Source organism: Eulemur rufifrons, chromosome 9 (genome assembly GCF_041146395.1).
Source record: "Eulemur rufifrons isolate Redbay chromosome 9, OSU_ERuf_1, whole genome shotgun sequence".
NCBI lineage: Eukaryota > Metazoa > Chordata > Mammalia > Primates > Lemuridae > Eulemur > Eulemur rufifrons.
Window position 1 is genome coordinate 36433798 of NC_090991.1, and position 19699 is coordinate 36453496.

Sequence of the window (19699 nt, forward strand, 5' to 3'; positions counted from 1 at the left end):
CCATGTAATTTCTTTCTATTTTTAGTGGAGACGGAGTCTCGCTCTTGCTTAGGCTGGACTCGAACTCCTAAGCTCAAACGATCAACCTACCTCCGCCTCCCAGAGTGTAGGATTACAGGCATGAGCCACTGTGCCTGACCTTATGCCATCTTTTAATCAGCATAAATTATTTAGAGATTCATTCATGATAGATTCCCTAATTTCTAACATCTTGCCACATTTGCACATATATGTATTGTATAATGTAACACATACATAGAATATACGTTTATATAATCATATACCATATGTTTTTTTCCAGAACTGTTTAAAAGTAGTTGCATAGGGTGGGGAACCTGTGGCCTTGGGGCCACATGTGGCCTTCTGTATCCTTGAGTCCAGCCTTCTGACTGAATCCAAATTTTACAGAACAAATCCTTTTATTAAAAGGAGTGTAGCAGAGAAAAGCTTTTTTTTTTTTTTAATTTCAACATATTATGGGGGTACAAATGTTTAAGTTACTTATATTGCCCTTTCCCCTGCACCCCAAGAAAAGTTTTTCTTGCATCCTGCAAGAATCTGCATAAGGCTGTATTAAAGTTCCATGTACCATTCTAGCAACTTTTCCATAAATCTGAAATTATTTCAAAATAAATTTAAAATAAAAAAGAACAATCTTGAAATCAGAAAGTTGCAGGTTCCCCGCTTTTTTTTTTGAGACAGGGTCTCACTCTGTTAACCAGGCTAGAGTGTAGTGGCCTCATCATAGCTTACTGCATCCTCAAACTCCTGGGCTCAAGAAGTGATCCTCATGCCTCAGCCACTCAAGTAGCTGGGACTGCAGGCATGCACCACCACACCCAGCTAGTTTTTCTACTTTTTGTAGAGATGGGTTCTCACTCTTGCTCAGGAGGGTCTTGAACTCCTGGCCTCCAGCAGTCCTCTGGCCTTGGCCTCCCAAAGTGTTAGGATTACAGGTGTGAGCCACTGCACCTGGCCTGGAATAGTTCTTTAGCCTTTGTCCTTCATGACATGTACATTTTTAAAGAACACAGACCAGTTACTATATATATTCTGGTTATGTATTTTTGGCTGCAATATTCCGTAAGCAATGTTATGTTCTTAGTCATGTCTCTACTTACATGGACTGTATGCCACTTATTGGTGATGTTAATTTTTATCATTTGGTTAACTTGTTATCTTCTTTCCTTACTATTATGGTTACCAGTTTTTCTTTTGTAACTATTGAGTAATTTATGGGAAGATACTTTGAGACCATGCAAATAGGTCCATATAGTTTTGAAAGCCCTTTTCAAGATGGCAGAGGTATTTAAACATAATTTATTTGAAAGTCCTACTGAAACTGACAAATGATTTCCTTTGCAATACTATGCCAAGAGGGCTATAGTATAGTGCATATTCTACAGAGCAGATTAATGACAAAAACTAATACACCTTTAATAGAAACTGATAAGCATCCTTGTAAAATTGTCTTTAGTTATTTCCTTAATTTACAATGGCATGATAGAAAAGAACTCTTGACTCCCTTTCTCTGCTTATAGGCTGTCCTTCATAGGTGGCAAAAGTTTGATCTGCTGGCAAATTTAAATCCTTTATACTGTCTGTTTTCACTGCAAGAAATATTTTCTTTTAGGAAACTCATGAAATTTTCAGCTAGTTTACAACATAGTGTATTGGATGCAGCCTGGTATACTATATAAGTTTATTGATATACACTTTAAATAGACTCCAGGGATTTCTCTTCTGACCTCTCAATGTTACCTTTTCTAGGTGCATCCTGGGGGAACTATTCACAAAGAAGCCTATTTTTCAAGCCAATCTGGAACTGGCTCAGCTAGAACTGATCAGGTACAGCTGTGCATGTGGTCTTGAGTACCCAGGTGTAATAGGTAATCTCGTCCTCTAATTTCTAACACTTATTAGTCATTCTGATTTTATGGTCCTTATGTCCAAGTAAGTTTCTCTTCACTCAGTCAGGTTTGCCATATATTTTGTCCTGGGCTATACATATAAAGAAATTGTATTCCACCTAATTTTTAGGTCTTACCTTGCATATTTTTAGTTACTTATTCTTCATGTAAAAGCATCCCTTTTTAGGATGGCTATTCTTTTCTTAGGTAAGATTAAGATTAAATTTATTCGGCAAGCATTTATTGAGCCTATTATATAACAGATTATTTTTCTGTTAAACTTTAGAATTTAGATATAAAAGCTTAGGTCCCTGCCTTCGAAGAACTTAGTAAGGTATACATCATGTAAATAGTTACAAAATAGAATTTATAGTGGAAGATTTGGGGAAGGCCTAGAGTTAGGATGAAATTTGGTTTGGCTTTTTTTTTTTTCCTCCCAATAAAATTAAAGGGAAGAATACAGCAGGCTAATGTAGACACTCTTTTATTTGTTCTTTTTTTGTTTGTTTTTTAATGTAGACATTTCATAAAGGTGATGTATAACTCATTTGTTATGCAATAAACCCACAATTAACTATCAAAATTTCCAGTCTTAGGCTCTCTTCTTGCAGTTTTCCTTTTAGGAACACTAAAAGACCAGCTCAGCCCTTTGAAATTGATACTAACTGAACTGAACAAAATTAGTAATTAAAACCAGTGTGGGGGATTAAAAACATGTTTACGAATCCAAATAATGTGGATTATTTTGCATTATGTCAGTATTTTTTCTTTGCTATCTTGTAACCAGTTCTTTCTGTGCTCTTCCTTCTGTCCTTAAAAAGCAGTAAGGTCATATTTTACCTTTCTGCATGCCCTCTAATATAATAAGCAAAGATTCCCCAGGCTTCAGGAGATAATAATTTCTGCTTCTACAGCCTCCAAAATTCATGATGCTGACTCATTTACTTCCTTGCTCTTGCATTCTGCTTTGTTTTCAGCCGACTCTGTGGTACCCCTTGTCCAGCTGTGTGGCCTGATGTTATCAAGCTGCCCTACTTCAACACCATGAAACCGAAGAAGCAATATAGAAGGCGTCTACGAGAAGAATTCTCCTTGTGAGTTTGGGAAAAATGTACATCTCATTTCTCTATCTGGCTGGAATTGGGACTTGACTTTTTCCTGGTTTGGGAAGTTATTGTTGTCGCTGTAGAAAAACATTTTATTTTTGAACAGTATGTGATTTTTATCTAGCCCTTTTGTCATTTTTTCTTCTGAAGGCTTTAGACAATAGACAGTCATTTTATTTTGAACAATATGTAAACTTTCTCATAGTCCGTTTGATCTTCCCAAGGAAAAAAGAGAATGGAACTGTTGGCTTCATGTTTTTTACTTATGTTAATAGCATTTATGAAATCCTGTGTGGAAGCAAATCTGCTTGCTTGCATTTACCACCTTCCAACTCCCTTTCCTCTGTTTTACATGGAGCTGGAAATTCAAAGACCTTTTGATATAAGGTTACAGGTTTGAGAACTGTGGGTTCATTGTGAACTTGTCCTTTCACTGTTCCTTTCCACAGCATTCCTTCAGCAGCACTTGATTTATTGGACCACATGCTGACATTAGATCCTAGCAAGCGTTGCACAGCTGAACAGACCCTACAGAGTGACTTCCTTAAAGATGTTGAGCTCAGCAAAATGGCTCCTCCAGAGTAAGTGCTGGTGTCCATGTCATGCCCCTTAACCTCCTCCAAGGCCTCAGGAGATAAGAAACACAAAACAATAGGTTTTTAAAAAGAACTGTAAATGGCCAAGTTCCAAATGGAGAAATGTCCTTGCATATTATAGTTGATAAGGAGGTTTGCTTTATTGGTTTTTTGTTTTCTTTTTAAACAAGGAGTAAATTTAGCTATGATATTTGTTCTACTTTGTTTCAGGATATCTTCATTTGTCCCTGGACCCCCATCCCAGAATATTGCTCTATACAACCTCTTTAAAAGTATTCCTTCTAGTTTTTCTTCTTAACCTTTGCATCTGTTGAGTCACCATGTCTGTGGTTACCATGTATATCTCACACTTGCAAAGACAGTCCTATTTTTTTTTTTTGAGATGGGGTCTCACTCTGTTGCCCAGGCTAGAGTGCAACGGTGTAGCTCTTAGCTCACTGTAACCTCAAACTCCTGGGCTCAAGCAATCCTCCTGGTGCAGCCTCCCTCAGCTAGGACTACAGGCATGTACCCACCACACCTTTTTTTTAGAGATGGGGTCTTGCTGTGTTGCCCAGGCTAGTCCTAATTTTGCATCACTATCAGGTCATTGAATTTTGTTTGTTTGTTTTTCTTTTTAAATGATCCACTGGTGAGAAGATCATTGAATTTTGATGTAAAAAATATGTTCTTTGCATGTCTCACTCTTTCGTTAGAATCTAATGAATTTCCTGTATTGTATAGGACCTCCAGAGATTCTTCACTCATATCCCATATTCTGGGACATAAAAAGTCTTTCTCTTTGAATTTATCACTGACAGTATTATAGCTTTCATGTCAGATTTTTTTTGGGTATTTTCTTACCTTAAGAAAGACTGTATTTTAAAGAAGTGGATAGGATGTTAGGTAGTAACTACAAATTTGATTGCTGCAAAGGAATGGCCAAATTCTTTTTTTTTTTTTTTTTTTTTTTTTTTTTTTTTTTTGAGACAGTGTCGCTCTGTTGCCTGGGCTAGAGTGCCGGGGCATTGGCCTAGCTCACAACAACCTCAAACTCCTGGGCTCAAGCAATCTTCCTGCCTCAGCCTCCTGGGTAGCTGGGACTATAGGCATGCACCACCATGCCTGGATAATTTTTTCTATATATTTTTCGTTGTCCAGTTAATTTCTTTCTATTTTTAGTAGAGACGGAGTCTCACTCTTGCTCAGGCTGGTCTTGAACTCTTGACCGCCAGTGATCCTCCTCCGTTGGCCTCCCATAGTGCTAGGATTACAGGTGTGAGCCACCATGCCTGGCCCAAATTCATTTATTGCACTAAAATTTTGGTATACTGAATGTGGTTTGAAATACATAAACTTTTTTTTTTTTTTTTTTTTTGAGACAGAGTCTCACTCTGTTGCCCAGGCTAGAGTGAGTGCCGTGGCGTCAGCCTAGCTCACAGCAACCTCAAATTCCTAGGCTCAAGCGATCCTCCTGTCTCAGCCTCCCGAGTAGCTGGGACTACAGGCATGCACCACCATGCCCGGCTAATTTTTTCTATATATATATATTTTTTTTAGCTGTCCATATAATTTCTTTCTATTTTTAGTAGAGATGGGGTCTCGCTCTTGCTCAGGCTGGTCTCGAACTCCTGAGCTCAAACGATCCGCCCACCTCGGCCTCCCAGAGTGCTAGGATTACAGGCGTGAGCCACCGCGCCCGGCCGAAATACATAAACTTTTTACTGAAGTTTGGTAACTCTTGTTATAGAGAGATTTTGTTGTAAGATTTGACCTGCTTGGACTGTTTGTATTGTTGAGTATGGGGTTATTAGGAAATATACTAAATGATACACAGTGCTGAACTTCATAGAGGAAAAAAAAGGTAATAAGCAGTCACGGAAATTCAGTTGGCAGAAAGAGGAAAGAAGCAGTCTTTGATCTTCAAAAAGATCAAATAACACATAAGATGTGAATTAATTATGTTACATGGTTCCAAGACTCAAGTCACCATCTTTCCTAGACCTAGATATATAAGCCAGTCATTTCTGTCCTACTATTTATTCCCAACTGAAACTTGACCAATTAAGTACTCCTTTATTCTTGTTATGCCAAGGAAGAACAGTATTTGACTAGACTATTTGGGTTTATATAGCAGGTGTATCCCTTGTATTAGCAAGATCCCTGTTTCTCCCTATATAAACCTTTTGGACTTTATTTCCTCGGACTACCATCTGCCATGATTCCTTTTACACTGCTACTATCTACTTACTAAATTTTCTGGTTATTTTTATGTTTTCCTTATTCTTTCCATTTCCTACACTCTTTGCTTTCCATTTTAATCCCTTGTCCCTCCATTTACTCACTACCACATTCCCATACACATTTCCCTTTTCCTTTGTCTTTTTCTAGCCTCCCCCACTGGCAAGATTGCCATGAATTGTGGAGTAAGAAACGGCGTCGTCAGCGACAAAGTGGTGTTGTGGCAGAAGAGCCACCTCCATCCAAAGCACCTCGAAAAGAAACTACCTCAGCGACAAGTGCTGAGCCTGTGAAGAACAGCAGCCCAGCACCACCTCAGCCTGCTCCCAGCAAGGTGGAGCCTGCAGCTGGGGATGCAATAGGTCAGTTCTGGAATGGGGCCTTTGTACTTCTATCAAGCAGATTTTGAAGGTCAAGTACAAGGAGTGTGTGCCTGTGTCTTAGTTTTTGTCCAGTGAACCATTAGGAAAGAGGTTAATGTCCTCATTATGGGGAGAAGGAGATAAACCAAGTTTTGAACATATGATCCAGAAAGTCTATAACAGATCATTTTCTTTTCCTGAAATGAGAAACACTGTATCTCAATTAGATATGTGGCATAAGTGAGTGAGTTAGGTAAGACTGATTTAAAGTTAGCTCACCCATGGCTTTCTAACACACATAATTTGGAACCCTCTTTATGTTAGATTTGATAAGACCTTCTTAAAATTTAATCATAATTGCTAAATGTACTTTGTTCTGTAGACTGTTATTTGGTCTAAATATTTCTAAAACTGTGTCATAACGTGCTATTGTAACACAGTAGTTCTCATGTTGTACCACCAATTTTTGTGAACTACAGATATTCTTTTTCTTCTTTTTCACTTTCCCTTTCCTGTCCACCTACAACAGTAGTTCTCAACTCTGGCTACACATTAGAATCATCTATGGAGCTTTAAAAACAAATACCCCCATATAATTGCCAGATCTCTCGGGATGAGCCTTGAAGGATCTGAATTTTAAAATCTCTCCTAGTAATTCTGATATGTATTAAGGGTTGAAAATCACTAACCTTGAAGAATACAGATAAAATGAAATTGTTTTTATGAACAATGCAGAGATATTTTAGACCCTGTATTTTTTTTTTTTTTTTTGAGACAGAGTCTCACTCTGTTGCCTGAGCTAGAGTGCCATGGCATCAGCCTAGCTCACAGCAACCTCAGACTCCTGGGCTCAAGCAATCCTCCTGCCTCAGTCTCCCAAGTAGCTGGGACTACAGGCATGCACCACCATGCCTGGCTAATTTTTTCTGTATATATTTTTAGTTGTCCAGCTAATTTCTTTCTATTTTTAGTAGAGATGGGGTCTTGCTCTTGCCCAGGCTCGTCTTGAACTCCTAAGCTCAAACGATCCACCCGCCTCAGCCTCGCAGAGTGCTGGGATTACAGGCGTGAGCCACTGCGCCCAGCCTGGAACCGTGTATTTTAATTCAAAGTATAAAGAATAACTGTGTCATGATAATCTCAGGCATGAAAAATGAGACATTTAAAATGAAATGTCCTTTGGATATTATAAGTTGCTATTGCCAGTTGAAGAAGGCAAAGGGCCCTTACCCTGTCTCATCCTCTTATATTGGCTATACTGTTTCTCCACAGGCCTCGGTGACATCACACAACAGCTGAATCAAAGTGAATTGGCAGTGTTATTGAACCTGCTGCAGAGCCAAACCGACCTGAGTGTCCCTCAAATGGCACAGCTGCTTAACATCCACTCCAATCCAGAAATGCAACAACAGCTGGAAGCCCTGAACCAATCCATCAATGCCCTAACGGAAGCTACTTCCCAGCAGCAGGACTCAGAGCCCATAGCCCCAGAGGAGTCTTTGAAGGAAGCACCTCCTGCCCCAGTGGCCCTGCCTTCAGCAGAACAGACAACCCCTGAAGCTTCAAGCACACCAGCTGACGTGCAGAATATGTTGGCAGTTCTCTTGAGTCAGCTGATGAAAACCCAAGAGCCAGCAGGCAGCCTGGAGGAAAACAACAGTGACAAGAACAGTGGGCCACAGGGGCCCCGAAGAACTCCCACAATGCCACAGGAGGAGGCAGCAGGTAAACAGACCGGTCATGAATCTCATTGAGCTCAGGTGCTGTTGATCCTCTTAAAAATCTCTTTAACATTTTCTTTTTCACATCAGTGGCCTCAGTTTCCATTTTTCTGTAACCTAGCCTACAGGAGAACATAGCATCAAGTGATGTATTTCTTGCCAGCTTCTTTAATTTAAGTCTCATAGCTTCTCAAAGCACCTTTCATACACTGATTGTTTTTCCACTTCCTAGAAGGTAGGTAAGTAAAGCCCTTGTGTTCTATAACCAAGGAAATGACAACTATAGCCAGTAATGTATCTTGAACCACTGTGTGTGTGTGGTAGCCACAGCTAGTCCTAGTGCTTGAAAGTCTGACTTCCAAACAAACCATTATCAGATTGTACGTCTTTACCTCTAGCGGAATGGATGCTGGATACCAGAGTCTTACCTGGAAGATACAATCAAGAAAATTCTAATAAAATATCATTGTTAATTTCCTGAAGCATAATTTGGGAGTATTTCTAAGTAGATAGATAATTAACACCATGCATTTCTTTTCCAAAAAATAATAACATATAGAAACAATTCCTTTAAATCTGTGTTTCTGAAAGAAATAATTGAATGGACCCCAGATCAGGAAGTGAGCATTTTATAAAGAAAAAAAGTGTATGTCTGTAGTCCCAGCTGCTCAGGAGGCTGAGGCAGGAGGGTCACTTGAGCCCAGGAGTTTGAAACCAGCCTGGCCAACATAGTGAGACCCTGTCTCCAAAAAAAAAGTCTGAAAAAGGGGAATATGTTATAACTTGATCTCACATGACCACAGCATGGTATGTAATAGAGGGAAAAGAAGTTTAAGTACTCTAATCAATTCTGATTCACAGTCTATTTGCAAAATCTTTACTTAACAGAGTTTTTTTAACTCCTTGGAAACTTTCACTTTCTATGAAGACCCTCTGAATTGGGGAATAAGAAGAGACACAAGGGCTGAAGAGGTATACTAATCTTCAACTTTAGGGTCCTGCATTCACATTTCATATGGATGGTGCAGAAAGTATATGCTTTATTTTTGCTGGTATAGGGTCAAATACATAAGCTATTTTTCATGTATAAAGAACATTAACACTTTACTTTATAGATAGGAAAACTGCAATCCAGGGAGTTTAAAGTCTTCCTATGGTCCCATTGCTGGTAATTGACAAAGGCAAGAACTAGAACTCTTTTACTCATGTTTCTTAATTTATTTTGCTACTATGTCATGATGATTCCAATTGTTTTTAAGAGATTCTATAGGTCTAGGACATGGAGTAACAGAAAAAGCTAATCTACAATTAAAGCAAGCCTCTTTATCTCATCTCCCAGAGTCTGACACTTCCTTCCACCCACGCCCACACACACACACACACACACACACACACACACACAAATTCAGCTCTGATCAAAATACCTGAAAGAAGTGGTTCAAGTTAAATAGCACAGTGATTGAAAGAAATTCACGCAATAATTGAGCCAACAAACTATTAGCCAAATGGTGAAATGAAAGTAAAATAAAGGCCTGGCCTGTGGCCAGTAGTTGTTGGATTTACTTTTTGGAGGAGAGTATAAAAATACAACAACTGATTATTACAATCACTCCTGGATTATTTAGTTAGTGCCTCTACAGTGTCTCCCCCGTTCTTGTTTCTCTGCTGCCTCTTATTTGGCCATTTCACTGTTCATTAGCACTTCCACCAGAGGGCAGCCCGGATAAGCCAGAGAAGGTGACAACCTGTCAATTGGCTACTGTTTTGCTATTCTGTGCTTAATGGGAAAGGGTGTTGGTTGAAATCTAATAAGTCCAATGAAGTTTTTAAGTTATTTTTACATTTCAATAATACCTCTTTCCATTAGTACAGACTATTAAGGATTGAGGACATTAATGCTTAAATCTTATGACAATATGATATATAGTTCATATTTTATTTTTAATTCCCTTAAGTTTTATTAACCTTATTTTAATAGTTCTTTACAATCCATCTGCTTTGCTACTTTGGAACAGAATTTTCATTTTATGTATGTGAAAGAATGTGAGCACAAGAATTAGTTCTACTGAAACACAATTAGTCTATTTACATAAAAGGCAAAGTTTAAATATGAAAAGTGGTATAGCTGGAAGAATGTAAGTTTAGATTTGCCCACTTCTGCAGTTATGTATTTTTAAAGTTGTTTACCCTCAGTATTAAGAGACCTGTATTTCATTTATTGAATGGTCCAAAAATACTTATAAAAATAACTGGTACTGTGATGTCCAGATATAGAGAGATATGTAGTGTTGAAAACAAAAGGCTCTGAAATCCATAGATGATTATAGTCCAGTTAGCGCTCCTTTTTCAGCATGTCTGTCTAAATTATGAATTTTCCACAGCTAATTTTTTTATCTTTAAATTCATTTTCCCCTTGACAGTCAACAGTCAATCAGTCCACAAGTAACTTGAATGGATACTGTATGTAGGGTGACCAACTCATCCCTGAGCTGCTCTGGTTTTAAAGCTGGAAGTTGGTAACCTGGGAGCTTTCTTAGTCCTGGGCAAACTGGGACTGTTGGTCACCCTACTTGGATGTTACGTATAGCACCTGACCTCATCTTTCTATAGTACAACCTTATAATTTTGCAGTGTTTTCAGAGTGCTTTCATCTGCATGCTAAGGGAATGCAAACTTACTTACTGATTGTCTTTGCAAAGTATACTTGAGGTAAATATGCTACAAAAATATCTAATTATAACTAAAAATTGTTTTGGGCTCGTCTGAGTAATGACTTTACATCACAGGTTAGATAACGAAAGAATGACTAAACGGACATTTAAAAATATACTTCCATAGGAAAAAGAAAAATTGGTAATTTGAAAGATATCTGAAAACATTAAACCTTTTCTTCAGCAGAGTGACTCCCAGTTCTCTAAAGGGCACTGTTCTGACTGTATTTCTATCTCAGTAGTTTTGTATGTCCTCAAACTCATGCCATTTTACATCTCTCCTCTCCTGCCTTGGCAGGAGTTCATTTTCAGACAGTGATTATCATGCTTAAGCAAATTTAGCCAACAGTGAAAAAAAGAAAGTCTGGGGAAGTGGTTCAAGTAAAGCAAAAGATCTTTGTAAAGACAGAGTATAGTATTAGTTCGATACTTTCTAAACACTCAGTTCTTGTCACTGCCTCCAAGATAAACCAGTATTTATCAACAGACCCATTCTGCGTGACATTGCTATAGTGATTTTTTTTCATAGCTTGGAAAAAATGCAGGAGGTAGGAAAATAAAATAGAAAATTATGATAGAAAATTACTTGAGTTTTTATCATTACTGTAATATAGGAAGCTGAATGACAATATGGTGGTTAATACCCCTTCTTCAGAATATGGTTATGGGGAGAGGTGACTAAAGTTTGGAGAAGCAAGTGTATTTTTATACATGATGGTAATGAAAAGTTTTTACTTTATTTCATCTCTCCTGTATATTCTTTGAGTTCTATTTCAGGTTAACCTTATATCATCAAACGTTCTGTAAAATATGTTAGCCAAGTCCATGAAAGGTCTCTATTGTACATCAAGATTACGTCTTAGAAATGTGACCACAGCATGTATATTGTTCCCGCTCATCTTCGTTCTGCTTTGTTTTCATTAATGTTTTGATCTGACAGCAAAAGGGGGCAGAGAGGCTGCCAGCAGCCTACATATTAGAACAGTTCTTTAAGGAAGGAAATCTCAGACAAAAATCAGGACAGTCATTTGAAAAATGTGATATTTTTACATCAGCTGTTAGATCCAGAATGCAACTGTCTTACTTTTAATCACTTGATTTTATTTATAAATTGCAATTTCCTAATCCCAAGATTTTATTCTTTATATATTTGGTTACTTGTATTAATATTTGTTTATGTTGGGCAGTGTGTGTGTGTGTGTTTGTGTTTATAATCACATGTGATTTTTAAGATGGTGTTTAAAAGAAGTAACCCTTCCACAGCATGTCCTCCTCACATTCTTCCACCAGAGAAGAGGCCCCCTGAGCCCCCCGGACCTCCACCGCCGCCACCTCCACCCCCTCTGGTTGAAGGCGATCTTTCCAGCGGGCCCCAGGAGTTGAATTCAGCTGTGACAGCCGCCTTGCTGCAACTTTTATCCCAGCCTGAAGCAGAGCCTCCTGGCCACCTGCCACATGAGCACCAGGCCATGAGACCAATGGAGTACTCCACCAGACCCCATCCAAACAGGACTTACGGAAACACTGATGGGCCTGAAACAGGGTTCAATGCCACTGACACTGATGAACGCAACTCTGGTCCAGCCTTGACAGAATCCTTGGTCCAGACCCTGGTGAAGAACAGGACCTTCTCAGGCTCTGTGAGCCACCTTGGGGAGTCCAGCAATTACCAGGGCACAGGGTCAGTGCAGTTCCCAGGGGACCAGGACCTCCGTTTTGCCAGGGTCCCTTTAGCATTACACTCGGTCGGGCAACCATTCCTGAAGGCTGAGGGAAGCAGCAACTCTGTGGTACATGCAGAGACCAAATTGCAAAACTATGGGGAGCTGGGGCCAGGAACCACTGGGGCCAGCAGCTCAGGAGCAGGCCTTCACTGGGGGGCCCCAACTCAGTCTTCTGCTTATGGAAAACTCTATCGAGGGCCTACAAGAGTCCCACCAAGAGGGGGAAGAGGGAGAGGAGTTCCTTACTAACCCAGAGACTTCAGTGTCCTGAAAGATTCCTTCCCTATCCATCCTTCCATCCAGTCCTCTGAACCTTTAATGAAATCATTTGCCAGAGCGAGGTAATCATCTGCATTTGGCTACTGCAAAGCTGTCCGTTGTATTCCTTGCTCACTTGCTACTAGCAGGCGACATAAAATAATGATGTTGGCACCAGTTCTCCCTGGATGAGCTATAGCCAGACATTTACTTCAACTCTACCTAGTAGATATAAGTAGAGAATATGGAGAAGGTCATTAAATTGAAAAGTAAATGTTTTATTAGCTCATTGCCTGCACTTCTTAAGCAGAAGAGAGAACAGTTTCAGGTTTGAGATGGCTCAGGAGAGGCTCTTTGGTTTTTAAAGTTTTGGGGAGGGGGGCGTTGTGTGTGGTTTCTTTCTTTTGAATCTTAATTTAGGTGGGGTTTTTTGTTTCTTTTTTCCTTTAAAAACAATAGTGTTCACAAAATTTGAGCTGCTCTTAGGCTTTTGCTGTAAGGGAAACAGAATGGCCTGGCTAAATAAATGTTTCCTTCCTCTCCACAATCTCACATTTTGCTCTTAAGTGAACACTTTTTCCCCCATTGAGCATCTTGAACAATACCTTTTTTCCAAATAAATTACTCATCCTTAAAGTTTGCTCCACTTTGAGAAAAGATAACGCCTGTCTTTCTGCACAGGAAGCAGGTTGTAGAAAGTGGTATTTGGAGCAAGTAGGTAGACTTTACTCAATCTCTTTTCTTTCTCTCTCCCTCTCTTTCCCTCCCTCCCTCCTTCCCTCCCTCCCTTCTTCCCTTTCTCTCTCCCTGTCTCTCCCTCCCTCTCCCTCTCCACCACTTCCCTGAGGCATTTGTTTGGAAAAAATATATAATCATTGAGATGCTCAAGAACCTGGGGTAATTCTTTACTTTTTTTGAAATAAAGGAAAGGAAATTCAAACTCCTACATTGTTCTCTGTAACTCTTCAATTCTAAAATGTTTTTTGTTTTTTAAAAAACCGTGTTCTGATGGGGAAGTTGATTTCTAAATGCGGACAGCCTATAACATTGCTGCTGAGCTGTGGTTTGAGATGATGCCTCCATATCTAGAGGGCTAATAAGAGCATTTAGCATATTGTTTACACATATATTTTTATGTCAAAAAAAGCCTTTCAAACAGAGCATTGTGATATTGTCAAAGAGAAAAAAAAAATACATCCTGAAAATACATGGAAATGTAACCTAGTTTAGGGTGGGTATTTTTCTGAAGATATATCGATACCTGATACCTTTTTTTAAAAAAATAACTTTAAAACAGCATACCGTTAGAAAGAACAGTATTGACATATACACATCCCAGCATGTATATCCTGCCAATTCTTTTAGGGATTTTCCTCCAGAGAGATTGGTTTTGGTTTTGGCAAAAAGGGTTAAATTGTGGCTTCCTGGCAAGAATTTTGCCTTATCATAAACAGGAAATGGAAAAAGGAAGGGCTGAGGGGTGGGATAACTTGAGAGGCTTCTCATTCTGGCTTCCATTTCTATCTGAGTACCAGCATATAGAGTGTTTAAAAAACAGATACATGTCATATAATTTATCTGCACAGACTTAGACCTTTGTGAAACATAGGTTAGCCCCCTTTTATAAAGAAAAGGCAAACATGCTTCAGCATCGTGGAGTATAGTTTTCAAACTCAAGTTAAGTTTCATATTTCAATGCCAAGTTCTTATATTACAAAATAAAATCTACTTATAAGAGAAAGGTGCATTAATAAAAAAAAATTTAAAGAAATGAAAGAAGAACCTTCTTCAGATACTTACTTGAAGACTATTTTCCCCTGTTACTGAAATAGGTAGATATTGGTGTGTGTATTCTTTATTATCCTCTGGTTTTTGGTCTGGCCTTGCCCTCAGGGCCAAACATTGACTGAAAGAGAACCTTCTAGCCATTTTGGCATTGGTGGCTTTTTGTATAAGTGTCCAGTTAGATTTACTAGGCTCACTTATGTGCTATTGGCAAATTGCATTAAAGTTCATCTGAACCTTCTGTCTGTTGACTTCTTAGTCCTCAGACATGGGCCTTAATATTTTAGAATATTTGAGGTATTGGGCCCCACTCCCCTGTTTTTGATTAAAGAACCCTAGCCTGAGATACTTCCAAAAGTATCTGTTCAGTGAAAACAAAATGGTTTCCCATCAAATATGAATAAAATTCTCTATATATTTTCATTGTATTTTGGTTATCAGCAGTCATCAATAATGTTTTTCCCTCCCCTCTCCCACCCATTATTTTTAATTATGCCAAATATCCTAAATAATATACTTAAGCCTCCATTCCCTCAGCCCTACTAGGGAAGGGGGTGAGTGTGTGTGTGAGTGTGTGTATGTGTGTGTATGATCCCATCTCACTCCCACTCCCATTTTGGGATCTAACCTTTAAAATGAAAGTTTGGTAATTTTGACTATTTCTAAAAGCAGAGGAGAAAACTCATTTAAATATCCTGGAATCTATGAGGAGGAAGAAAAGGTATTTGTTAATTTTTCAGCTATGTTATCTATTAATGTGATGGAAGTAAAGGTTTGATAGAATTTCAGCTTGACTATTTGAAAATTACAAACCCAATTACATTCAAAAGTGGTTTTGGCTTTGTTTTGTTTTAATTATTGTACCATGGGAGATATTAAGTCTATTAAATACATCATTTTGAACAGATGAGAAATCAGATTCTGTTCATGAATGGGAGGCAGAACTGGTTTGACCATGATCATTTTTGTGTTTTTGAAAACAAATATGCTTGACCCAGTTTCCTTAGTTTTTTCTTCAACTGTCCATAGGAACGATAAGGATTTGAAAACTACATCAGATCTATACGTTTAAAGGAGGGCAGTTAGCATAAATTTGTAAGTAGGACTTATGTTAGCTTATGCCATAGACATCACCCAACCACTTGTATGTGTGTGTATATATATAATATGCATATCTAGTTACAGTGCTAAAATGGTGACCAGCAGGTTTTGAGAGAGAATGCTGCATCAGAAAAGTGTCAGTTGCCACCTCATTCTCCCTGATTTAGGTTCCTGACACTGTATTCCTTTCTCTCTCCTGTTTTTGCCCCCCATCGGGTGTACCTTGTCTATGTACAGATATTTTGTAATATATTAAATTTTTTTCTTTCAGTTTATAAAAATGGAAAGTGGAGATTGGAAAATTAAATATTTCCTGTTACTATACCACTTTTGCTCCATTGCATTTACTTCTTAATCTGTACCTCTAAGCATATCTAGCCATGTATAAAGGACGTTTTTCCTCCACTTTATCTTAGGGGTTTTCTGTCTCAGAATCACTGTAGACTTATAAACTACCCCCCCCCCCCAAAGTTTTTAGGGTTTGAAGAGGTGCTTGAGAACACTAGACTAGACTAGGAACTAGAGAATAACAAATGAGTTGGGGGAAACCATAAAATGTGATTTAAAAAAAAAAAAAGTAGAAAACAGTTACACAAATAATGATGGTACCAGGCTTTCAAAAGAGTTGAGCTTCATGTACCCTGACTTCCTCCTCACAGGAGAGGTAAGTGGGTTTGAGCTCAACTATCATTAAGGGAAGTCAGTAATCGGCAGTTTATACTTAAAAGATAGTCTCTTAAACCAGACTTTCCAGCACCCCACCCCATTTCATTACAGAACAGGGTCAACATGGGGATTAGTATCCATAGTGCTGTTGAGATTTCCTAATGCATTGCCAATCCAGAAAGTGAATCAAGGTTGCTTAAAGGTTAAAATACGTATTATTTCCAAAGTCTTTGCCATCTCCACCTCAGGAGAGAATTGCTTCTCCTTCCCTTTCGTGGTTTAGAACACTGAAGATAATTTTTCCCTTGTAGTATGTGCTACAGTCCTGCTAGTTATGACAAATAGGCAAAGGGCAGATAAAATCCATCAGGAGAAAGAAAGGAAGAGGGGGAGATAGATTACAAGTGGGGTGAGCAAGTCATAAAAGGGATACACCAGAGCAAGGGAAATTAGGAGGAAGTTGAATTCAAAAACAGATGATAATGAGGGTTGCTAGCCTGTTTTTGAATCCTCAAAAGTTTGAGTGGTGTCCCCTTGCCTGTGGGCTAAGCCACATCATGGAAGGAGAATGGAGAGCTCAAGAATGTTCCAGTTTTTGGAATGATGCGTTCCTGGTTAGTCTCCAGAGAAAGGGAATTAATTTTAGGTCTTTATATAAATTGCAAGTTTATGATTAGGGGTGTGAACTTCAATCTACTAGAGAATATTGTTTCCACTTCATAGCAGTGGCTGTCTTCAATTCTGGGCTGAGGACCTAACTAACTGGCATTTTTTTTCTGTTACAACCAAGGCCATTTCTGATTAGAAACCATATTGTTCAGTACCTTAATTTCTTAGGCACTGTCTTGTCTTAGACAGGCATCCTTAACTGTATGGTTAAGGTTAATGACTCAAAGAAGTTAACATTTAATGCTCTCGGTGCTGACCTGGGATTTCCATTGTTATTAAAAATTGCCTCCTCATACTTGACTGCTTTTAGCTATTGAGTGACTTCTCTTTTCATAACTTGATCATTTGGAACCAGAGCTAAGTGGAATGGGAATGGGGAATTCCTTAAGTGAGGAAATAATCAACTATTCCAAGAGAGGCAGAATTGCTGAGTCTTTTGGTTGTCCTGAGAGCCAAAGTGAGCATTCCTGGACACTTTGGTTAATTTAACCGTCCAGGTGTGGCAATTCTCATCTGTAGGAACACCTCTAGTGTTCCTATAACCTGGCCTTGGGAATACTCTCAAGATAAGTGGGAGATTACTCCAAGCCAGGGTTGAAAGACTGGGAGAGTATGACACCTGCATGCATTATAGGTGGTACTCTACTCCTTCTCATTGTATGTACCTATCTTTCCATCTCCTACCCACCCACTTTTCATTTCCTATTTTTCTTTCTCCCTGCTCACTATTCAGCTGGAATGATTTAGGCCTATCGTAGGTATTGATTGCTTAACCCTGCTGGGTATTTAGAGTTATTGCTATTTCTTAATTTTGAAGGGTAGTGAGAGGCAATTCAGAAGACAAATGTCTGTCCAGATCCTCAATATATGGGGTGGGAAGTGAAGTAGAAGGCAAAATAACCATACTTTTTTTATTGCTAGGAGCTATGAAAAGAGCTTTTAGTTTATGTTGTATGGGGTATGAGAGATTCTTTTACTGGCCAGGGAGTTGTCATCTTTGTCTTCCTGCTTCCGCTCTTTCCACCTTCACCTCTTTATCTTCTTCTAAATCCTGAGATTTTTGCTTTTGCTGATGACATTTCTAAGCTCAGTTGCAGATGGTGTCTGCAGGAAGTAAAGCTTGGTGAGAAGAGGGCTCTGGTATCTAAGAGAAAACAGATAAGAGCTGTTTTGATGCCCTGGTGATTAATCACAGGAATGCCAAAACACTTTGACCACTGGGTTTGTCTCATCTCTTATCTCAAAAATCAGTAGACCAAGGCTGACAGAAAGAGGCTGATGGGGAGTTAGTCTTAGTACCCTCTAGATGGGTAGTTGTTAGTTAATGAAGCAGTCTCAATATGCAGCCCCTTCAGCTACAGCATAATTCTCTGGCATAAGAGGGTATAGCCATGAAGTAAATTCACTTAGACATAGGTTCCCTAGGGCCTGGAAATAGATGGATTTTTGGATGTCTTGTTCTGGCATGATTGTAAACTAAAGATAGTGTTGATAGTTCCAAAGGAATTAAGGACATTTTATCCAAGCCAAACCATCTCTGATGGAGGCAGCATGAAGAAACTTGAAAAGGCCACAATGTAGCAGTCAGAGCTAAATGAAGAACAAAGCCTGGGTCTTGGTGGCTGTCTTTTCTCTACCTAAGGGGCCTATCTGATGGGCTGCTTCTAGGAGGGGATCCTCCTTCCTCCTGTGTCTCAGAACTACAATGCCTAGTGAGGGACACCCTTGGTGAGGATCAGCTTGTAGACGGACAACCCTCTGCACCAAGGCTGATACAATTTTGAATGTTTTCAGCCCTGGAGAAAATAGGCTGAATTCAAAGACAAAGCTTAGGGTCCTGATCCGTTTTATAAATTCAGGAACTTCTTAGTTTGGCCTTGTTCTAGTATTTGCAATTTATGTTAGGGGACCAAAAGTCTCATAAAATTAAGCAATATAAGAAAGAAATAGAAATAAGGGTAAGAAGGACAGAACTAGAGTAGTCTGGTAGCTGGGCTACAGAAAGAGGCTTGGGGTATAATTGCTTATAAAGGAGATAGGGATATGGGATGGAAGGAAAAATTATGGTTGAGTTAGTAAAATGTAGGGGATAATTGCTTTGGAGGCTCACAATTCATTTTAGGAGGCCCTGATAAAGCATTATTGTGAGTAGAGTTCCCCTTGATTACAGTATTATTTTATTTAGGGTTGGAGAGTGGGCCTAGAACCCATAGGAGACTCTGAAGACATATTTTCTATAAGGAAATGAGAAAATGTAGGCAAATATATTAAGCAAATAACTTAGGTAAGGACATTTCCTTAACACTGTTATCTACATAGTTCAAGAGAGTAATTCAGGAGTAAGAAGGGAATGACATGGATGCATCACATTAAAAAGTTCTTTGTATTTGAGTTTTAACTCTCCTGCAAGTGGTTTTATATGTTTTAGGTCAACCTGGAGACTAGTATTGTTTCTCTTCCCTTCGTTTTAGATCCAAATGAGAGCAGTGCATAGAACAAACCAACCAGAATATGTGAATTAGTTACAGAATGTTAGAGCTACAAAAGAACAGTTTCCTTCAGGTGCCATCTTTGGCCAGTGAAAAAACAGCCCCAGAAAGGGTTGAGAAACCTGTGGTGTTGGGAGGAAGAAGGGAGAGAAAGGGAACTAACATTGTTGGGTATTTACTATGTGTCTGGCACTGTGCTAAGTGCTTTGCTTTTATTGTCTTTGTGGTTAAGCACCTTGAAGCTAGGGGATGGAAAGGATAAAAGGCAAATCTCTTTTACTATGTAGGGGATAATGGGGAGTGGTAGACCACTTTTTCCCTCTCTAACCACACAGGGCTAAACTAGAGGAAGTAAAGAGTCTGCATTTGAGAGTGAGGTTA

The 19699-nt window shown here is 39.0% G+C and overlaps 1 protein-coding gene across 3 annotated transcripts in view; it reads left to right on the forward strand.

Moving 5' to 3' along the window:
- CDK12 (cyclin dependent kinase 12) overlaps positions 1-19699 on the forward strand; it is a 76371-nt gene that overhangs the window by 33390 nt on the left and 23282 nt on the right. The window contains exons 9-14 of one of the 3 annotated variants that reach the window (XM_069482444.1): positions 1771-1848; positions 2888-3004; positions 3466-3597; positions 5983-6194; positions 7467-7919; positions 11890-15818. In XM_069482444.1, the coding sequence (XP_069338545.1) occupies positions 1771-1848; positions 2888-3004; positions 3466-3597; positions 5983-6194; positions 7467-7919; positions 11890-12599 (1702 nt within the window). In that variant the 3' untranslated portion in view covers positions 12600-15818. Of the gene's footprint in view, positions 1-1770; positions 1849-2887; positions 3005-3465; positions 3598-5982; positions 6195-7466; positions 7920-11889; positions 15819-19699 lie in introns of those variants that run through there. The other 2 variants (XM_069482447.1, XM_069482446.1) reach the window with 2 other exon arrangements.